The sequence below is a fragment of the Balaenoptera ricei genome, chromosome 16 (assembly GCF_028023285.1).
Source record: "Balaenoptera ricei isolate mBalRic1 chromosome 16, mBalRic1.hap2, whole genome shotgun sequence".
NCBI lineage: Eukaryota > Metazoa > Chordata > Mammalia > Artiodactyla > Balaenopteridae > Balaenoptera > Balaenoptera ricei.
This window is the reverse complement of record NC_082654.1, coordinates 49,593,201-49,615,222: the sequence shown is the minus strand read 5'-3', so window position 1 is coordinate 49,615,222 and position 22,022 is coordinate 49,593,201. Positions and strand designations below refer to the sequence as shown.

Sequence of the window (22,022 nt, the reverse complement as noted above, 5' to 3'; positions counted from 1 at the left end):
TAAAAACCAGTCAGTGTTGACCAGACAACATAGGGGAGGGGGTGTCACCATTTCCTCCACCACTCCTGCAGCTGAGTGACCAGCCTGGGAGGATCTCATGGATGGGGTGCAGCCAGCAGTCGCACAGGGTCGGGTGGGCAGTGGGGAGGGACGATGGACGGGAATCCAATAGGCCTCTCCAGCCCTTTTCGCTTAAGATTGGAATTGCTGGGCATTGCTCTGGAGAAGAAAGGTCCTGACATCCTTGAGACGAGGACGCAGGGGAAATGCACGGGCGCCATGTTGAGAATCGTCTGGAGGCTCATGAGCTCCAGGTCTCCACGCCTTGGGCGTTCCTCTTGGCAGATGCCCGGAGAGGGCTCTCTGACCCACAGTCCCGGGGGCAACTGTCAAGGGCAAAAGCAAGACCCCAGCCCACGGGGAGCATCCCTGTGCCCTGCTTACCGTGTCCCTGGGCGGACACCACATCAATGGCACCTGGCTGCAGTGCTGGACAAAGTCATAAAAAGTATCCAGTTTTCCCTGAAAAGCAGATGTGGTTGTGAGGAAGCTACAGGCACAGACGCTGCCTCCAGATGGGTGGTGTCCCCTCTGTCTCCCATGGCTCCCCAGGGCTGTGTCCCCACACACTGGCTGAGACAGCACTGCAGCCATCACCTGGGGCAGGGGGCTTAAGAGCCTTCTGTGTTTGTTGGGAGCTCGTCACTGTGGGTCACAGATTGTTTTGGATTCTGGAACAAATCAGTACTTTTGGTGTAGGAGGAGAAGTCGGGGCTACTTTTGAAAAAAGTGTGAAAGTTTGGAGGAGGTATGCAGTAGCCAAGGAGAGGTCCTCAAGGATAAAGGTGAGGGGGGCAAGGGGACTGGGCAGGAGCTTGAAGAAGAGGGAAGAGGGCCTGACTTTGCGGGGCTCAGAGGGAGAAGGCAGGGAAGAGACCCAGTCCTTGCTCAGGGGGAAGGGTCCTGAAACGGGGCGGGGAGAGAGAGATGAGGAAACCAAAGAACAGGTGAAAAGGTGGACATGGTGTGGACGGAAGGTGGGGCCGGGCCTGCGGCAGGAACAAGCCCCTGGCAGGTGCTTCCTCCCTCTCTGGAAGGTGAGCTCTGGCTTCTCCGTGCCCTCACACTGACTGTCAGGGCAGATGTGGGGCCGGCCCTCCGGCTGCCACTTGAAGCTCACAGGAGTACTAATGGATCCCACAGCGACAGAGGCAGGACTAAGGGGAGGAGGGCAAAGCTGAACCCAGAGATGGTGGGGTCTTTCTTCCTCACACCTGCCACCTGCGGCCCTCTTCGTCCCTGTCATCTCTCAGCCCCCTGCCAGCTGGGATCTCAGTCACCTGGGGGAGGGAAGTGTCCTCAGGCCCCCTCCTCCATGTGGCCCTTGTCTTCCCATCTCAGGGGCCTCAAGGACAATGCAGTGAGCTCTCTCCCTCCCTCACTGAGCACACAGGAGCCATAGGCACTCCCGGGTAGTTTAATGCTGTTAAGATCTTGGCTCAGAAGTTTCTTTTCTTTTTCATTTTTTTTTTTCCCCCTGACCGGTGTGTGGCTGTTTGTCATTGTATGTTTTCACTCATCCAGTTACTGGCCAGTGAAACCAGGACATTGCCAGAGCTGATGACAACCTCTGTGAGAATCAGGAATCGGCCGGTTGTGAGACAGCCCCCAACATCCAGAAATCTGGGCCCATCCCACGGGGAGGTCCCTGGTGCTGGGACTGCCTGGAGGCAGCGGGCACCTGAGCCTCCAGCTCTTTGTCCACCCCTGGGCCACTAGGGTCGGGAGGGCCTCTGGTTTTTCTCTGTCACCGAGGGGTGGGAGACCAGAGCCCATAAAGCTCATCTCCATCCAAGCCAGGTGTTTTAGGCCCAAGTCTGTGTGCATTGAACTGGCTTCCCCTCCTCCAAACCCCCAGCCTTGAGGTGCTCATCCCTCCCTTCCTAAGGGTCCTTGTCACCTCCATCTGTTTTATCCTGTCTTCTTGGCACCCACAGCAGGAGACAATCACCCTGGTCTGTACAGGGCATGGCTTCTAGAAAGAGAAAAAATTTGCAGGCTTTCTTGTCTGGCAGCTCCTGGGTGCAGACACATGACATCTGTTGCCTGGGCTCCTGTCAAGTACTGGCCAGTCAGCAAATGTTTGTTGGAGAATGAAGGACAAATGAGCAGGACCCGGCACTGTAAGAGAGTGGCCTCCATGTGAAAAACACACCAACTCCTTTTGGTTTATAAAGATGGCTCTTCTCCAAACATCAACAAACTCTACCCTGTCCCCTTGGTTCCTGGTGGCCACCCTTGCAGGAGAAGCTGGGCATGAGGCTGTGCCATGTGACGGAGGCTGGCAGGGGTGCGGGCATTAGCAGTAGACAGGGCTGTATTCACCTGACTCTGGCAGATCCAGCCTTCCCCGGCCACACTGCAGCCAGTGTAGACGTCAGCCTGGGCAGTGACCCTGTTTCCCACCAGATCTCAGGCCCAGGTCCGCCTCTCTCGGGATGCAGCACCCCTGCTCTAACTACTTCTTATGGGCCCTGGGTTGGGCCCCTACCCCGGGTCAGCCCCAGCCTCCTCACCTGACCCTTGGTCCCTGTGCTTACCTGCGCTGTGCCCCAACAGCTCAAAGTCAGGTTAGGACTCCCTCCACCCTCCTCAGCCCCCAGTCCCTAAAGGCCAACCCTGCCAAGACCCACATCCTGACATGAAACAGGGATGAAGACCAAGGAAATGGATCCCAGCATACATCAGAGCCCGGGGAGGGGGACCTGGTCCCTGAAACCTGAGGATCCTTTTCCAAATGCTCGTGCGAGTCCTGGGAAGGATCAGTCTACAAAGAGTGTTTTTGGAATTGAGAAAAAGCCCATTTATACCAGGAGGGATCATAGCTGTTCCTGAAATAGGCTACCCCATGTTGCTGATTCAGTGATAAAGGCCCTGGTTCAGGCTGTCTTCGGAGGTGGGGAACCGTGTTGTCTGGGTGACATTCTGTGAGTCTCAGGTCCTCTCTGGGGTCCCTCCCTGCCCTCTGTCACCCTCTTCTATCTGCCACCTCTCTCTGCCCAGGTAGGTGGGAGCTGGAGGGGCAGGGGAGGGCATCTCCCCATACATGTCAGAGGGCCTCTCTGTGCAGGTCAGTGTGTGCATCAAGTATGCTGACAACATCACAACGAAATACACCACTTACTTTTTCTGGTTGCTGGGCTGGTGGTGGCTCCTTGACGATCTAGGATGTTAAAGAGACATAAACGCAGGCTGGAAGGGGCATGGAGGGCTCTGGCTCAGCTATGCAGACAGGAGGGGACCTTGCTCAGCAGCAGTAAGGGATCAAACGTGGGCTTTGGGGTGTCAGCCTAGGTGCCCACAGCCTGAGTGTGTGTGGCCAACAGGCTCCACCTCCCTGAGCCTCAGGCTCCTCGGTCATCAAAGGGGAATCGGTACCTCCGTGGAGGGTCAAGGGGGAGAGAGGCAGACTAAGGCCCCTGGTCCCTGGTAGAGTTTTCAGCAGCAGCCCTGACATCATATGAAGACAAGAGAACACTCCCCACACCCCTCCTCCTCTCCCCTTCCCTCCCTCCCCCTGCAGCCCTCCCTGCCTCCCAGCCCTCAGGGATGACAGGCCACCTCCCTCTCCCCCACCCAGCTTTCTCTCCTCACTTCTCGCCCTTTGCAGAAATCTGACCTGCTGGCTTCTATGCTGCTTTGCTTGTCCTTTCTCACTCTGCTTCTTCCTCTTCTTCACCCAGCTCTGGCCTGTGTCCTTGCAAACCCAGCCGGCCAGCGCCTCTGCCTTCCCACCCACCCGGGGCCAGTCTCTGTCCTTTATCATTATCAGGACACCTGCCACACCCTCTGAAGGTGACATTTACCCTCAATGCCCTCCAGCTACCAATACCAGACCACACACCAGATGGTGAGCTCCTGTGGGCAAGGATAGTGGCTGCTTCATTTCTGCCCCTCTGTGCCCAGCACGGGGCCCTGCACATCCTGGTGACTTAGTGGTGACTGACGACGGAATGATGGAAGGCACCAGAGATGGACAGGGATCCATGCTGCTTTCAAAGGCACAGCTGCCCCCGGGGTTAGCATCCTCCCGGCCAGCATCCTTCTCCCTTTGGGCCATCAGTGCCCTTGCAGACTCCTCTTTGTCCCCCAACAGTGGAGATTCCTGGGGCCTTGGTCTGCCTGAGTCCTTCAGAAGCCTGACTGCTGTGGGGCAGCCCTGGTCTCAGGAGGTCTGGGGTCCTTTTGCCCCAGGGGCCAGGACAGCCCATAGGCCACCTCCCTGTGAAGGTGAAAGCACGAAGCAGGTGGCCCCCTAGAAGCCCAGGCTGTGTCTATGCCCGGGACGGGAGGACAGAGTCTGTGCCTTGTTTGCTGGTGTGAGGACCCCAGAGCTGATGGAACCTGACCACAGGCAGAATCATGGGGCAGGCATTGGCCTGGTCCCTCCGGGGTTGGTGAGGGCTGGATGCAGGCTGTGCGGGCAGGGTTCACTCACCCTCTTGCAGCAGCAGATGCAGACAAGCAGCAATGGTATCACAACCAGGGACGGGATGAGTGTAGGGTACAAGAGAGGATTGCTGGGAACTGGGCTCTGGGTGACAACCATGGGCACTGTGGTCTCCTCCTCTGTGACAACTGTAGTCACTGTGGTTGTGACAACAGTTGTCACGGTAGTTGTCATGGTGACAGTGGTAGGCACTGTGCTCTTCGTTGTCATCGTTGTTGTCGTCGTCCTTGTCGTCGTCCTACTGGTCCTGACAGTTGTAGGCGTTGGGGTCGTCATCGTCCTTGTCGTCGTCCTACTGGTCCTGACAGTTGTAGGCATTGGGGTCGTCGTCGTCCTTGTCGTCGTCCTACTGGTCCTGACAGTTGTAGGCGTTGGGGTCGTCGTCGTCCTTGTCGTCGTCCTACTGGTCCTGACAGTTGTAGGCGTTGGGGTCGTCGTCGTCCTTGTCGTCGTCCTACTGGTCCTGACAGTTGTAGGCGTTGGGGTCGTCGTCGTCCTTGTCGTCGTCCTACTGGTCCTGACAGTTGTAGGCGTTGGGGTCGTCGTCGTCCTTGTTGTCGTCCTACTGGTCCTGACAGTGGTAGGCACTGTGGTCACTGTGGTTGTAGTTGGGACAGCTGGGGGCTCCACAGTCTCATGCTGCACAGGCACACATGCCAAAGTCCTGGGGTTGGCCTGGGTGATCTCTTCCCATGAACCCAATATCCACTTCCCACACCAGACCTCACAATTCCCCTTCTCCTCAGGTTGCCTCATCCAGAGGGACCACAGTGGGGTGAGGAGATCATGGCTGGTACCCAGAGAGCCACTGTGGAGCCCTGGGCCACAGACCCCACCGCTGGCCCTGTTCCGAGACTCTCCCTAGAGCCCTGTCAAGGAAGCCCAGTCCTCCATGCAGTGACAACCCAGCCCTCACTGCCTGTCTTGGCTGAGAGTACAGGGGTTTTGTGAGGAGCACAAAAAGCTACGACACACGGATGGGTGAGGGTGGGGCTCTGGGGCCCCAGAGAGGTGTGGGTGCAAGAGCAGAGGCAGGACACCCTGCTCACCTCCCCGTTGCCTCCCTCCCCTACTTCCCCGCTCTGCAACCTTGGAGCCTGTGTCTGCACATCTGGAGTGAGGAAGTGAGCGAGCACTTGAGAGCATTAGAGAGAGGCTATAGAAAGCCCACGCACAGGCCAGGTCCACGTGGGGGATTAAGGAACGGGCTCTGTTCTCTTGTTGTTGTGCATAACCGAGGGCACGTGTGCTGCATCTGTGGACCCGCGCTGCCCAGCCCTTCCCTACATCAAGCCTCTGCTTGAGAGAAGCAGGGGGGGAAGGGGGAAGAGAGAGCCTGTGCCCCGGAAACAGGGAGGCCGAAAGGAGAGGCCGAGTGGGGCTGAGAGTGACCCTGTGCTGGGCCCGGAGCCACGGGCGGCTCCTGAGTTCTCTTCTCAATGTGCCTGTGGACGGGGGCCGTCCGGTGGCGGGACTCCTGCTGGGAAACGTGGAGGTTAATCTCGGGTCCGGAGGTGGATGTGCAGGGACCAGCGGAGACAGACACACAGGGGACCGTCACGCTGCGGGAACCCTCACCAGCTGGGACTGGACACAAGGGCGGTGGCATTAGGCACACGCGTCCCTGCTCCCAGGGAAACCTCACTCCAGGCTAACACGCTCTGTCCCCCATGGCGGGCTGCCCCAGGCTAAGGGGCCCGGATGCTGTGGAGCTGGGAAAAGAGGGCTCCTGGGAACAGCACTTTGTTCCCAGCTTCCTCTCCCTGAGCTGAGCCCCGCCCTTCCCACCTGCCCTGCCAGCTTTCCAGCAACAGAGGGGAGAGTCCCCCTGCAGAGGTCAGAGCCAGTTAGCGGAGAGGGGCAACTGAGGAGCACGAGAAAGGAGGTGCGGCCGCAGGGAGGTTGATGACATCTGCAGAGTGACAGCCGGTGTTCCCCAAACAGGCGTGGGAGGCCAGGGCTGTGATGGTCATGAGAGGGTTCAGAGCTCTGCCCAGTGCTACACTAGCACAGTGCAAACACACCCTGACTATGCATGACCACGGCTGCTCCCACTCTCCAGACCCCTGTGCCGGGGACGCCGATTTGGCGGGCCCAGGTGTCCCAGAGGCCCTGGACCCTGTCCCCCTAGTACACAGTGCCCCAGCCTCTCCCGCTCACCCCGGCTGGAATCCAGGGTGGAGCCTTGAGCTCCCCACCACAAGGCCGGGGCCAGGGGAGGTGGCAAGGTGTGTCCAGGGTGGGCAGAGCCTCAGCACTGTTTCTGAACTCTGCTTAGAGCTCGAATTGGTCCCTTCCACATACCTTCAATGATACTTGGTTCACAGAGAGGGCAGAGTTTCTGCAGGACCTGGGCAGCTGGCTTTACCCCAAGTCTTGCAGAAGCATTCCAGTGAATTTCACAAACCAGAGTAGGGGGACAGCTCCGCAGTAAAGGACTAAGGGCACTGAGCTGGCTGTGAAATGCTACCCGAGTCGCGTATCTGCAAAGGCTACTTGTACTTGCTGGCCTTTCCCCTGTGATGTTATTCCCCTCTCTTACATCCCTGATTGTCTCTCCCTCACAAGCAGGGTCTCTGGCTAGCCTGGAGGGATGCTGCAGCCCAACATTCACTCACACAGTCCTTGCTGGTGATTTTCAAGCTTCTCTCACTCCAGGTATTGCCCAGGTCCAGAGAGTAATCAACAACGACCACCCTAAAGCAAAGGGCAGATGGTGACCCAAGAGACAGGATAGACACAGTTCCTGCACTTGGCTCAATCTGTAGCCCTAGCTCTCCTCACGGTAATGGCTTTGCACTTTAGGCATTTGGGGCTCCTCAAATGCAGGCAGCAAGGGTAAGGGGAGCCCATCCCCAGGCACCATGAGATTGACCTCTGCAATGAGGGCTGACCAGGCAGTGAGGAGCCCTGCATGGGGTCAGATGCCCTCAAGACCAGGAGCAAAGTGACCAGGGATGGCACCATCCCGACTCCTCTGTATGTACACGGTATGTTGGCTTCACTCGGAAAAGCTGCTTGGAGCAAAGGTACCAGCCCTGGGGCACACCATCTCCCACATCCTGCCCTCCTCAGCAGAGCCTGGGCCACTGCGGATCCCTGAGCACCTCAGTGGATTGTCAACCAGGGCAGGTGCGGAGGATGCCCTGAGTCCTCCCAGAGACAGACATGTGCTGCCCCAGGAAAGGGGGCAGTCCACATTCTGGACTCCTCATGGTAGCGACACCTGCCCAAATGGCCCCCGAACCTAAACACTTACTGTCCAGCCTTAAGAAAAATATGTCCTGGGCAAATTATTTTTTCTTCAGTCACTGAGTTAGGTGGTTTAGCTGAAAGACAAGCACATGAGAAGAATGTCAGTAGACTTGTCCACCCATCCGCCCCTCCCCTTCTGCCTGCCCTTGGCAAGGAAAGCTACCACTTTGGCAGAAGCAGCTTCTCTTCTCTGCCTTCTTCTGACACCTACTGCGCACCAGGCACTGTCAGGGCTCTGGCGTTTAGTGGGAACAAGGCAGGCAGAGGCCCTGCTCTCAAGGACCTGACATTTGCAGGACTGGAGAAGGAGACAGACAATAAAGTAACAAACAATGAACAAAATAAGCGCCAGAGTGAAAAGTGCAGTGACATCAATAAGCAAGGGACAGGATAGAGAAAGGAGGGGAAGGGACAGCTGCTTAGAAGCAGGTGACCTGTCCTGTCCTTTAGAGACTCAATTTCTCTTTAAGAGAAAGTGAAATATTTATACAGGACATGATGGGATGTCTGGGATTTGATTCACAATAATCAATGGTGAGAGTATCAGCAAAACCAGATTGGCCAGGATTGGTAATTACTGAAAGCAGGGGAAGGCTGCTTCAAGGGCATTATATGATTTTTGCTACTTTTGTATGTTATTGAAAATTCTCATTAAAGATAAGGTCTTTCTGAGGTGGTGTTCCTGGAGCTGAAACCAGATGAGGGGAAAGGGAGGGAAAGGTCTGCGGAAGAGGGTCCGGGCTGTGGACACCTGTTCCGAGGCCTGAGGCATAACTAGCTGAGCTTGTTGTGGGAAAGAGGTGAGTGAGGAGAGGGGGCGGGGCCTCGTGGGCCCTGGGAAGGGGTTTGGGCTTTATTCTAAGTTCAGTGAACCTGTGGCGTGGCTGGCCAGGTTCGGGTAAGTTTGGACACAGAGGTAGCAGGGCCTGCAGGTGGACTGGATGTGGGATGAGAGCAAAGAGGAGTCAAGGACAACGTGCAGGTGAGTGAGCAGAGCACCTGGGTGGGTGGTGGTGCCATTTATGGACACAGGGAAGCCTGAGGAGAACAGGGCTTCTGTGTTCATGCTTGTTCTGTAATTTTGTGGGAGCTGGGAGGTGGCACTCCGGAGGCTCAGACAGTCTGTAACTAGTAGCTGTGGAACCTTCTCTCTCCTGAGCCCTAAATCTTCTCACACCACGACAGTGGCCACAGGCTAGGCCTGTTCCCCACAGATGGTCCCCTTCCATGTGACCAGCTTTCGGCCATAACTGAGTTGTCAGATTAGCTAAGAGCTTCTGAACTGTGTTCCCCTCATTGGTGCTGATACTGAAAGTAATCACCGGCTTTATTTCGGGGGAATGATTTGTGTCTGAGGGGTAGGGTGATTGGGATTAGTGTGAAAAAATCACAAGGAAATGTGGTGTAATCTCCATAGTATTCACAGAGCAGGGAGAGTGAGGTGAAGGCAGGCACCTCGCATACTGAGGGCCAAGAAAAGCATGGTTGACTACAGAGGAGCTTTGAAACCAATATTAACTGATTAAACCAAATATTTCCATTGCTGTATTTTAAAGATTTCTTAATACATGAAATCATTATACACTAAAATAGATAATATAAAGCATACAGAAATATTGGTTTAAACATTATTCCTTGTTATGCTTTTCTATATATACAAAAATGTTTTTCCCAGATGTTTTAATCAGAGGAAAATACAATTAGAGACAACCACATCAATCCTCATCAGTGCATCGGGGCTCATGGCAATAAACAGTCCTGATCCTCCACTTCTGGTCAGCCTCCGACCACGTACAGCATGGCGGTCAGCAGAGGAGTGCAGGACATGTGAAACCCTAGTGCTGGTCCACCTCAGAGAGAAACACAGGTGACACCAAGGGTGAGAAAACAGTATAGCCACTGAACCCAGAGGAGGTATCTGAATACACTTCTTGGAGGATAGGCTGTCCCCAATCTTTTTCAAGGACTGTCATCAGCAAGGTCAAAGTCCTAGATTATGCAATCAGGTCACCTGTGTCTGCTTTCTAGCTCTTGCTGCATCAGCTGCATACAAAGCAATAACACTAGGTCTTTTGAGAATTAACTGGGGTAGTGCATGTAAGACACTTAGCACACCAGCAGATGTAATAAACATTAGCTCTCCATATAAATGTGTTACTCAGTCCTAATCACTTCTGAAGTATAAACCAAGAGATATCTAACTCCCTGAGGCCATCTACACACTATGTGGTGTGAGAGTGTGGCAATGGCAGAGCCCTGCGCATTCTATGCACCTGTGGAAGAAGGAGAGATGGCCCAGAAGTGTGACGGGGTGAGGGCTCGCTCTGGGTTTACCAGATGGCCCTGGAATGAGAAGTCATTGAAAATAATATAATCATATTAAATCAATGTATCAGGAGGCTAACTGGGAGAGTTGAGGAAGAAGAGAAAGTCCCACTGTCCCCAGGCGCTCTGTGTGGGAGATCAGGCCCACCTCAGTGCTGAGGGCACATCTGCTGCCCCAACTGTGTGCTTCCTCAGGCCTCTCACCCTTCCTGGAGGGACACCTGGTGCCTGAGTATTTCCAAACAGTAGCTTTACATATGTGATAGGGCTTACTGCACCTACCATACTGGCCCCATTTCACAGTACAGATAATAGAGGCTGAGAACAGAACACTCATTAGGTCAAGATCACACATGTAATGTGGGCCAGAGCCAGGATTCCAGGGCCCAGGCCTGGCAGTTGGCATCCTCTCTCAATCCCAGGTGACCACACGGTCCTGGGAGAGCTCAGTGCACCTGGCCCAGACTCAGGGCCCTGGGGCCACCTCCACTTCCCACAAGCAGACTCGTGAGATTCAAGTCCTTATCTCTCAAGGGAAGTGAGGGCTGAGGAGAGTGTGGGGGGAGTGTAGCAGTGAGGACAGACCCAGCACCCCCAACCCAGCCTTGAAAGGTGTACGCCCTGACCCAAGACGCTTTTGATGTGCTGGGGATTGATCACTTCCTGGCCTGAGATGAAGGGAGCGGTGGCCAGGCTTCCCAGCCAGGTCCCTCCTTCCATTGTCCATGCTGCCTCTATCCTCACAGTGTCCACAGTGAATGGTCAGCAAGGGCTTTGAAGTCTTGGTTGGCTGTAAGGAATGTAGAGCAATGTGGGAAGTGTGTTACTTGGAGGCACCAAGGTGGGTACTTACTGAAGACTTCGGTTTTGTCCAACTTATATCTGCAAGTATAGTCTTTCATTCTGTCTGGACTTAGGCCATATGCATAAAACCCAAGTTGGTAGGATTCTGTAAAGGCAACATCCAAAGGTCTGTGTTAGGAGTGGCTGAGTGCTGACTTCCCTCTGATCTCACAATTATTGCAGGCTACCCCATAACTGAATTCCCACGGGACTCCTCTGAGGAAGCAGTTGTGTCAGAACCAACATCTGTTTTCCCCCTGGGCTCACCTGTTGTCACTGATGGTCCACTCTGAGGCAGCAGGGCTGGGCTTTGAGCAATCAGGGGGCTTCTCACCACTGCCTCTGACCCATCAAGCTCATTAAAGGCACCTAATGTCGTCCCCTCCACAGAGGCGAACCCAGCCATGGGTTTCCGACCTAGATGGTCCAAGGTCTTCCCTAAGAGGCACAGGCAGTGCTCTCCACCAGGCCCTCCCTTACATAAATGACAGAGGAACCAGGATAACACAAGCTGAAGACAGTCCTGACTCTTGTCTGAGCTGAGCACACAAGCCTGGGTAGCTGTGGGGCTTTCTGACACTTGGTAGTCTGCTCCTCCTCCCTGTGTTTCTCTCTGCCTATGGCAGGCTGGAGACCCCAGGAGCAAGGCCAGGACCTGGGTGAGGCAAGAAGGAGGTGAGGACCCTGCACAGGAGAATCCTCTATGGAAGGTGAAATCCTGTCTTAGCTGTAGTTCTGAAGTCTGCAATGAGTGCTCTTCTCCTCCCTCTTCCTGCCCCTTCATGTACCTCACATAACCCCCCAGGGATTCACCAAGCACTTCCTTCCATCAGGGTGGGAGACATTGATTTGCTAAGATACAGTTTTGGGCCATAGCCTCTCTCCAGGCTGCTGGGGATTTCTGGGCCCTGAAGCAAATACTAGGGGATCCAGAGAGGGCAGTTATTGGGCCTTCCCCCTGGGGAGCTGTCCAGGATAACATGCAAGTCATCCTGTTGCAAGTCCATGGTCATTAGCCTCCACCTCTGCCTCCTGGCCCAGGCTGGCTAATTCCAATCCCAGATGCTTGATTTGCCCAAAGTCAATTAACTCGAGGAATATTCCTCAGAAATGCCAGCACAGCCTTGGACCTGGCAGTCTGATTCCTCCTGCTTCAGGTCTTCCTGCAGGTCCCATCAGGTCAAGGCAAAGTTTGCAATTTCTCTGCTTGCAGAAAGTAGATTCTCAGCCTGTGGGCTGAAGCTGGCTGGATGACATATTTTGTTAACTTTTCAAGTGTCTTCAAACAATTAGACCCCATGTTTAAAAGTCTGCATACTTTCTCGACACAAAATAGCCAAAAATTTCTTGGGAGAGTACAGAGCTGGAGGTATTATGCTTCTTATTTTCAGACTATACTCCAAAGCTACAGTAACCAAAACAATATGGTACTACACAGAAACAGACACATAGATATAGAGAGCCCCAAAGTAAACCCATGTACATATGGTCAATTGAACTATGACACAAAAGGCAAGAATATACAATGGGGAAAAGACAATCTCTTCAATAAGTGGTGCAGGCAAAACTGGACAGGTACATGTAAAAGATGGAATTAGAACATTTTCTCACACCATGTACAAAAATACACTCATTTTGGATTAAAGAACTAAATATATGTCTGGAAGCCATAATACTCCTAGAAAGGAAAGGAGGCAGAACACTCTTTGTCATAAATTGTAACCCTATGTTTTTGATTTGTCTCCTAAAGAAAGGGAAACAAAACCAAAAATAAACAAATGGGACCTTATTAAACTTAAAAGCTTTTGCACAGCAAAAGAAGTCATCAACAAAATGAAAAGACAACTTAATGAATGGGAGAAAATATTTGTAAGTGATATGACAGATAAGGGGTTATTATCTAAAATATATAAACAGGGAATACACCTCAATATCAAAAAAATGTAGAACCTGATTACAGAATGGGCAGAAGACCTATATAAACATTTTTTATCCCAAGAAGACATACTGATGGACAACAGGTACATGAAAAGGTGGTCAACATTACTGATCATCAGAAAAATACAAATCAAAACCCCAATGAGATATCACTTCTCACCTGTCAGAATGGCTATAATCAAAAAGACCACAAATAACAAATGTTGGCCAGGATGTGGAGAAAAGGGAACCCTTGCACACTGTTGGTGGGAATGTAAGTTGGTATAACCACTATGGAGGTTCCTTAAAAAACTAAAAATAGAGTTATCATATGATCCAGCAATCCCACTCCTGGGCATATATCCAGAGAAAACTCTAATTCAAAAAGATACATGCAGGACTTCCCTGGTGGTCCAGTGGTTAAGAATCCGCCTTCCAATGCAGGGGACGCAGGTTTGATCCTTGGTTGGGGAACTAAGATCCCACATGCCATGGGGCAACTAAGCCCACGCACTCTAGAGCCTGCACGCCACAACTCGAGAGCCTGTGTGCCACAACTACTGAGCCTGTGCACTCTAGAGCCCACGTGCCACAACTAGAGAGAAGCCCGTGTGCTGCAACTAAGACCTGATGCAGCCAAATAAATAAATAGATATTAAAAAAAAAAAAGATACATGCAACCCAATGTTCATAGCAGCACTATTTACAATAGCTAAGACATGGAAGCAACCTAAATGTCCATTGACAGATGAATGGATAAAGAAGATGTGATATATATGTATATATGTGTGGAATATTACACAGTATGGAATATTACTCAACCATAAAAGAATGAAATTTTGCCATTTGTAACAACATGGATGGAGTTGGAAGGTACTATGCTTAGTGAAATAAGTCAGACAGGGAAAGATAAATATTGTATGTTATCACTTATATGTGGAATCTAAAAAAAATAAAACAAAAATGAATATAACAAAACAGAAACAGACTCACAGATAAAGAGAACAAACTAGTGGTTACCAATGGGGAAAGGGAAGGGGAGAGTGACCAGATAGGGGTAGGGGATTAAGAAGTACAAACTACTATGTGTAAAATGAATGATCTACAAGATATATTGTACTTCACAGGGAATATAGCCAATATTTTATAATAAATTTAAATGGAGTATGAGCCATAACATTTTTGAATCCATATGTTATACACCTGAAACTAATACTGTAAATCACTACACCTCAATATAAAAAATAATTTTTAAACTTTTCAAAAAAAGTAATAGTCTGCTAGTAATCTGGATAATAATCCAGATTACTAGCTTCTTTGGAAAAGTGGGAACATCTGGCATCAGTGGATTTGTATTTCTGCAGGGCGACCATTGACTGGGCTAGAGGCCACTGCCCTTCTCGGATCGGAAAGCTCCATAATGGCCCAGCAACCAACTTCCCTCCAGGACCCCTCTCACTGCAGCCAATCGTCCTTGGCTTGGCTTGGCCCACTCCTCTTACTCGTGGTATTTGCCTGGCCTCCAAGGGCACCTGATGGCAGTGACCCTACCCTTGGAAGAGCCTAAGTACCTGGGAGAGTGGGGAGAGCACTGAGGTTTGGAAAAAGAGCAAGGAAGGTGAGCTGATTACCTTGTGCTAAGAAATCAGACGTGTGGCCCACTCAGGGCAGCCTTGATTTCCCTAAGTGACACACCCCATGCCATGCCCAGTGGCCAACAGCACAATGCTGCTTCTGAACCCAAATCTGCCAGGCTGCACCCTCACTGCTCACACTTCATAAAGGCCCTGCCCACTGTGACACGGGAATCTGTATTTGTCCTGGAAAAAGCAGTTGGGACTGTATCCTGCGTACACACCTTTGCCAGCACAACTTGGTCCACCCTGAGCAGGGCTGCTGCCCCTTAGTCTCACTTTAGGATTATTTTTGCAATTTACATTTTAGGATTTACAATTTACACTTTAGGATTATTGCAATTTACACTTTAGGATTATTTTTTGCAAAGAAGCGTAACTCTAAACTAATAAACCATATTGTAAGTAGATACAGGCAGAGAAGGGAAACCTCAGCTGCCTGAATATGGAGAGGTCAGGCTCTAGATGAGGCAAAAAGAGCCAGTATAGCCTTCCTGCCACAAGCAAAAAGCCAAGAGGAACCAGAAATGGGCAAATCTGTGCCAGGCCAAGGCATGTACCCCGTGTTCATCCAAAATGACATTCCTAACAAGCAAGCATCTACTGTGCGCCAATCAATCTTTACACTTCCTCCATTAAATCTCCCAAACACATGAGCTAGGCATGATCTACTATTCCAGTTTTACGGAGAGGGAAATTGGAGCTAAGATAGGGCAGGAGGTACCCCGCAACCCCTGGCAGGTTCAGGGCCAGGATCTGATCTCGAGAACCCAATCCAGCACCCACTTACACCTCCTCCACTCCTGTCTTAATTCCAAACATCTATCACCCTGCTCTCCTGGGACACGTCCTGATACCCTGATATGTGGTTTTTCAGCTCACTGGGCTGTGAGTCGGAACCAGAAAGCCCCGATTAGGGACATGGGCAGTCCCAGCCTTATGGTGAAGATTGGACGCACCCTCCTCTTCCATGTAGGTGACGGGAAGGAGGGCGACAGCCGAGGGCAGGGCCATCTGACAGCCCAGCGCACAGCCCGTGCCGCGTCCTCAGGAGCAGCGCACGCTGCCCTCCGCCTGGACACCCTCCTTCCTCCTTGTGTCTCCTGCCGCCCTCAGCCCCACTCGGGTGCTGCTTCACCTTTGCAGCAGAGCCCCCTGTGCCCCAGGCACTGCCGCTCCCAAAGGGGGTCTTCTGAACTCCGGCAAGTCTCCAAAGTGGAAGACAGGGTGATGGTTTCAGATTTTTGAGCAGAAGAGACTTCAAAATAAAGGAATTTTCTTTGTCCAGGTAGCAGCCTCTTCTGTTTCCCAACACCCCATAACCAATTCCTCCAACAGTTACAACCAGAGGATGAAAATGAAGTTGCACGAAGGACTAAAATCAGCTTGCAGGGCTGTATTTCCCATGTACAGTGCCGCTGCCCATCAGAGGCAGAAGGACCAACAGCCCGTGGGATACTGATCCTTTCTGGAACAGAGAGCTTTCTCTCTGGAAGAAAATTATACACCAGGTCATCCGGGGCCTCTAGAGAGAGTTACTGGGAAGGCAGGCATCTCCCTGAGAAACCCGAATGGAGATGAGCATGAAGAGGGCATCTGACCTGCATGAGACTGACACAGGCGCACAGGTGGACGTGACCTGCCCTGGGGCAGGCGGGTCTGGGAGCACGACATGCTGCTTGGGACAGTCACTTTGAGAGAAACTGGACACTGACCAACTGTGACCAGGGTGTCCCTTTAAGGCAGCAATTCTACTTCTGGTCTTGATCCCAGGGATATTCTGACCCAAGAGGAGTAAGCATCCAGACAGTCCCTACAATGTGAGTTGTAGTATCAACTTACTAGGAACAATCTGTATATTGATCAAGGGAGACTAATGAAATAAATTGTTCCATCCATGCAATGGAATACTATGTAGATGGCTGGAAAGTACTATGTACTGTACGATCCCATTAATGTAAAAATATCCTTGTAAAGTACACTTAGGTAGGTCTTTACATATAAAAGCTGAACTCTTTGTGGTTGTTATCTCTGGAGAGAGTAGGATGGGACAAGGGGGACCTTATCACGGTGGGGGGACAGCCTGGACCCAGGCTGGTTGCAGGAGTGTCCCCGTCTGCGCAGTGTGTCCTGCCTTCATCCCGCAGGTCCTCCTGCCCCACACAACCTGCCCCCCCCCACCCCCCCAGAGGGTCTCTGGCCGAGACGCAGAGCTGGATGCCGGGCCTCAGAGGGAAGCCCTGCTCTGCACTGTGTCCTCCTATGGCCACCACTGCTGGGACCCACCTGCTGGGCTTCTTGCAGACACTCACTCTGGCCCAGTCACATACAGGAAAAGGAGTGACCAGATGCCGCCTCCAGCCTGCCTCTGGGGTCCAAGCCCTGGGCCAACCCAGCAACACACAGGAGGGATGAATCCCCAAACCACGGTGCCGAGTGCCCCAGGCCAGGCCCCGCGCTCACCCCCTGTGAGTCCCTGAGGAGAGGTTCTAAAGCAGCAAACTAGCCTATGGAGGAAGAAATCAGGGAGTAGCTGCCTCCCGGGGGTGGGGCAGGGATTGCCTGGGAAGGGAGCTGAGGGGACTTTCTGGGGGCAAATGTAGTGTCTGAGCCTTCACAGGGTTGGGGATTACACAGGTGTGTGCATTTGTCAGAACTCGGCAAATGATGCACTTGTTTGCTGCATTTCAAAAAGAGAACTCAACAAAAATTGTTACCAGGTAAAGATATGCACAGTGAAGGGTTTCGAGGTGAGGTAGCCCTGTGATAAATGATAAGAGAAATGTTGTCAGATATAAATTGTAAATCCAGGTAATGGAGAGAGGGGTGTCCATTGTACAATTGTTTCCACTTTGCTGTTGTTTTGAAAATTTCCATAATAAAAGGTAGGAAGAAAAATATGAGGTGAATGATAAAAATTTAAAAATAAAGCCATGGACACAGTGAGGCAGAAGTCATGGTTCCTACTGGGTGACAAGTGACTAATGACAGGAACAGAGCCAAGGCTGTGGGAAGCCATGGGGCAAGCTGACCAGGAAAGACTTCGGGGTTGAGGCGCTCTGAGAGTGAAGTCTCAAAGGCTGGGTGGGCTGGACCCTGTGAAGCTGAGGAAGGTTTTGCAGGGAGCCCAGTCCCCCCAGGCCCCAGCCTCTGCAGCAGGTGGGCTTAGAGCAGAGGCTGGACCTTGGAGGGTCTGGTTGTCTGGCTCGGGGGCCTCAGCCTCCATGGTCAGGCTGGGGTAGGGAAGTGGCCTTCTCTGCCCCTCAGGCCCTGTGAAGAGGATGGGCTGGAGCACAGGCCTGGAGGCAGGGAGGCCAGCAGAGGCCTCTGCCTAGTCCTGGAGGGAGGCCGAGAGACTGAAGAGGGCCTCCCCACTCCCGGCTTCCTCACACCCAGCCCACTGACTTATTCAGAAGGACAGCCTGATGAACAGCTTCTTCTACTTTATTTGGGGTCCAGGTTCCTGCCTTGAGCTTCCCCTCCAAGTGACAGTCATGCTGTCTGGCAGCTTTTGACAAGATGACAGCAGCTGTAAAGGTCAGAGCAGCACTGCTGGGCCACGCCTGCAGAGGGTGTGCAGTGGGCACCTGTCACCTCAGCTGGGCCACCACAGGGCATGAATGACAATAGGCATCTTCCTCTATGGTTTGACAGGCCTGTGTATGTCCCAGGGACATAATCAGAGAATTGAAGCTGTCAGGGTGCTGCATGGCTCAGACGTGACACCAGAGAAGCAGTGACCCATGTCCCCACTTCGCACTGCAGGTCACAGTGTGGGATTCAGGAGGAGTCACACAGCTGCCACCCACAGCGGGCTCAGCTGGAGACGCTTTCATCCTGGATGTTCCTTAACCACTTCCCTCCCCACCTTGGGCTCAGCCCGGGGGTGGGGGCAGCACCAGGGGTCAGTGATGGAAGTGTTAGTGCCAGCTCCTGTTGGTGAGGGCCGCCAGCTCCTAGGTCCTGTGCCAGTCACTGTGAGCTCCACTGCATCTACGTCTCACTGCAGATCTGATAGTGGGTGTTGCTGTTTCTACTTCTTGGCGACAAAAGTGGAGCTCGCAGATACTCAGCATTTTGCGCTGGTTTCGTGCCCGTGGGCAGCAGAGCTTGGATATAAACACTACTCTGTGTGACCCCATGGCCTATTGCACTGTAACTTTGCAGTTCAGAGCACCGCGGCCAGGCCCAGCTTCCTGGGTCTGCGTCCAGCTGCATCCAGCTGTGTGCTGTTACCAGTGGGAGCGTGTGCTTATCCACCCACCTCAGCTCCACAAATCCCAGTGATGTGGACGTACGAGCCGGCACGCACAGAGCTCACTGAGAGAGAGGGCTTTTACCAGAAAAGCAACTGCACAGGATCCTCCCCACACTGATGCAGGGACCCTTCCGGGGAAGAGAGGGCATCCTTGTCAAGTTCCAGACCTCAGGGAGAGGCTGACTCCATTGAATCACTGGGTGTAGCGTTGGCTATATTTGTGTGGATGCCTTTGTCAGGCTGTGTTCCTCTTATGATGCTGGACTTGAACTTTGTCCCATTCTTTTTTTCATCCATTGAAATAATCATGTTTTCCTTCTCCATTTTGCTAATGTGGTAAATTACACTGATATTTTATTTATTTATTTATTTATTTATTTATTTATTTATTTATTTTAAAGATTTATTTATTTATTTATTTATTTTGGCTGCACCAGGTCTTAGTTGCGGCACGTGGGATCTTCATTGTGGCATGCATGTGGGATCTAGTTCCCCGACCAGGAATTGAACCCGGGCCCCCTGTGTTGGGAGTGCAGAGTCTTACCCACTGGCCCACCAGGGAAGTCCCTACACTGATATTTTAAATACTGATCAGACTTGCATATCTGAGGTGATCCTTAATTAGTGTTGAGGTATTGTCCTTTTCATATATTGTTGGACTTCATTTGCTAGTGTTCCGTTCAGGGTTTAAAAATATCTTTTCTTATTTCTTTTTTTTCTTAACAGGATGAGGCACTCTGTCCTTTATTTTTCTTATGTCTAAATAAAGCTTTTGGTTTTGAGTTTTAAAAAGGCAATTACACTAAACTTACTGGGGTAGTTATTTCCTAACATATGTATGTCAAGTCATTTTGTGGTATACCTTCAATTTACACAGAGCTGTATGTCAAGTATATCTCAATAAAACTGGAAGAAAATGTAATTACACACAATATCCACACCACAATCTGTGGCAGACATGCCTCATACAAACACACACTTACTTATATACTTAACGCACGATAACATACCCAACATATTTCTGTAAAAACACCCCATGCATGCACACTTCACACACCAAACACACCACCCTCAAACAGACACACTCAGGCACATTCACTCCACACATGCACAAATGCCATTCAGTCTAGAACAGTGATTCCAGCACGTACCTCTTACACAGGCATAGAATGTGTCCCCACCCATAACTTCCTTACAGGAATTTCCCACGAGCTGGAACAGACAGATGGGTGGCAGGGTCAGAGAGAGAGGCAGGCATGACCATGGTGAGAAGCCACCCATCCCCCTTCTCACATTTAGCCCACACTCACCGATATAATAAAGCCTTCCTTATCACTGGATTTGGGCACATCATACATGTGGGTCTTTCCTTCTACAATTTGAATCAGCTACAAGGAAGAGGAGATGGTTGGCACACAGCCAGGGGTTGAGGACACAGCAGATCCTATCCAAGAAGACAGGCTCTTGCCTCTTGCCATGTTGGACTCCAATGGCCACACCCTGGCATCTGCCAGCAGCCCACCCTTGGCAAGTGGAAAGTTCCTCCACCCACATCGATGGTGTGTAGCTTTACACAACACTGGCTATTCATCTGCTGTGGCTACCTGTTGTCCAAACACTTGGGACGGGTAGAGGGCCATCCTCTGGGGGACCCTGGGACAACTGCCTTTGAAAGCATTCTCCAACTGGGCTCAAGAGTGGCACCTGGTTACCTGTTCTGAATTACCTGGTCTCTCTGATAGTCTTTTACACCCAGGCAGTAAACCTTGGTCTTCATATTCCGAAGCCTGCTGGCCTAACAGAAGAAAAATTTTGAGTATAAAATACACAAATACATGAGGCACAGAGCTGTTAATGATGGACTAGACTCACTTCATTCTTAGCATCCCGTAATGTCGATGGCAGCAGTGGTCCAGCGGTCAGAGCATAAACTAGGCTGGCAGCTTTCCTGTCTGCAGAAGAAGGAGGGAGTGGCCTGGTCAGCAAGGCACCTGGAGTGACCTGCCTCAGGCTGCCAGGCCCACAGCACTGCTCCCACACCTCCCCCTCCTGGGGAGAGGCCACCTTGACCAGAGCACCCACCACCCAGAGCTCCTGGAGGGAGAAGGGGCCTCAGCCCAGGACCCACTTGACAGAGGAAGAGCCTGAGACCAGATCAGAGCTCTTCCTAGTGGACCCTCACTATGGGCAGGTGGCACAGCCTTTGCCCTGAAAGGCAACTGCAGCTACTTCACTGGACGAGGACAAGCCTCTCAGGTGAGCACAGGGAGGAGCAACCAGAATGACTGTCAAGGTGCTTGGGCAGCAGCCCCCGCCCAGCTCCCCGCCTTTCCCCAGCAGCCCATGCATCTTTCCTGACAAGGGCTGCAACCCTACAGTCTAGATGCAGGTGGTCTGGGCCAAGTACAGCCATTTCCACAGTCGGAGGCACAGTCACAGGATGAGAGTCAACCAGAGGGAAGAGGCTCAAGGGAAAGGAGGCAGAGCCAGAACTGTGGTGGACAAAGTGTGGGCAGCCAGGGGGACACCAAGGTCTCTGTTCCCTAAACTGAACCCCGTCTGCTCGCCATCCCTGGAAGTTCTCTTTTCTTTTTCATGCAGCCCAACCATAGGTCAAGCACTTGATATCTAGTAAGAACCAGGAACGTAATGCATGATGCCATGTGGTTCTCGGAAGCATCCCTGGGGGTGGTTTTCATCCTCACTGCGCAGAGGAGGAACCTGCAGCACAGAGAGGGCAAGGGACTCGCTCCGAGGGTCAGTGCTAGGAATTGGCCGAGGGGGTCTGCACCAGCCCTCGCTGAGGCCCGCGCCTGGCTCTGTCCCACCTGAGCACAGTGAGGTCAGCAGGCAACTTACTATTGTAGAAAACTCTCGAAATCTGCTCATTTGCCTGCAACAAAATGAAGGAATGTTGGGGGAGGGCAGTGAGATGACCCAATAATTCTTTAAGAACTCGACAAAGCAGAGTAAATTCCCTTAGCCGTAGAGTCTGTACCTTTCTCAATCCTGCCTGCATGTTTCTGGGTCCTGAGGGCACTACATCCCGAAGTCTTTTAAGACCACGTTTTAGCTCATTTCTGAAAACAAATCAGAAAAGAGGGTTGAGGAGCAATGAGGGTTGATTGCTATAAAACAGCTCCAGCTGTCCTGGTGCCATTCTGCCCTGTGCAGACCTCCCTGGACAAGAGAAGACACTAGCCACCCTGTGACCCTTCTGCCTGTGTCTTTGACAGTGACAGAACTAACCCTAACCCTTCTCTGTCCCCCATTCAGTGGG

The 22,022-nt window shown here is 52.0% G+C and overlaps 1 protein-coding gene across 1 annotated transcript; it reads right to left on the bottom strand.

Moving 5' to 3' along the window:
• Positions 1 to 4,820: 4,820 nt before the first annotated feature.
• LOC132350917 (anthrax toxin receptor-like) lies at positions 4,821 to 21,631 on the bottom strand. Its single transcript, XM_059900515.1, has 7 exons — positions 21,602 to 21,631; positions 20,615 to 20,694; positions 20,469 to 20,537; positions 19,894 to 19,954; positions 10,944 to 11,039; positions 7,770 to 7,839; positions 4,821 to 5,149 (listed from the first exon to the last, which is right to left on the bottom strand). Exons 3-7 carry the CDS (start codon positions 20,517 to 20,519, stop codon positions 5,104 to 5,106), a joined length of 324 nt encoding a protein of 107 aa, XP_059756498.1. The 5' UTR covers positions 20,520 to 20,537; positions 20,615 to 20,694; positions 21,602 to 21,631; the 3' UTR covers positions 4,821 to 5,103.
• Between the last annotated feature and the right edge of the window lie 391 nt (positions 21,632 to 22,022).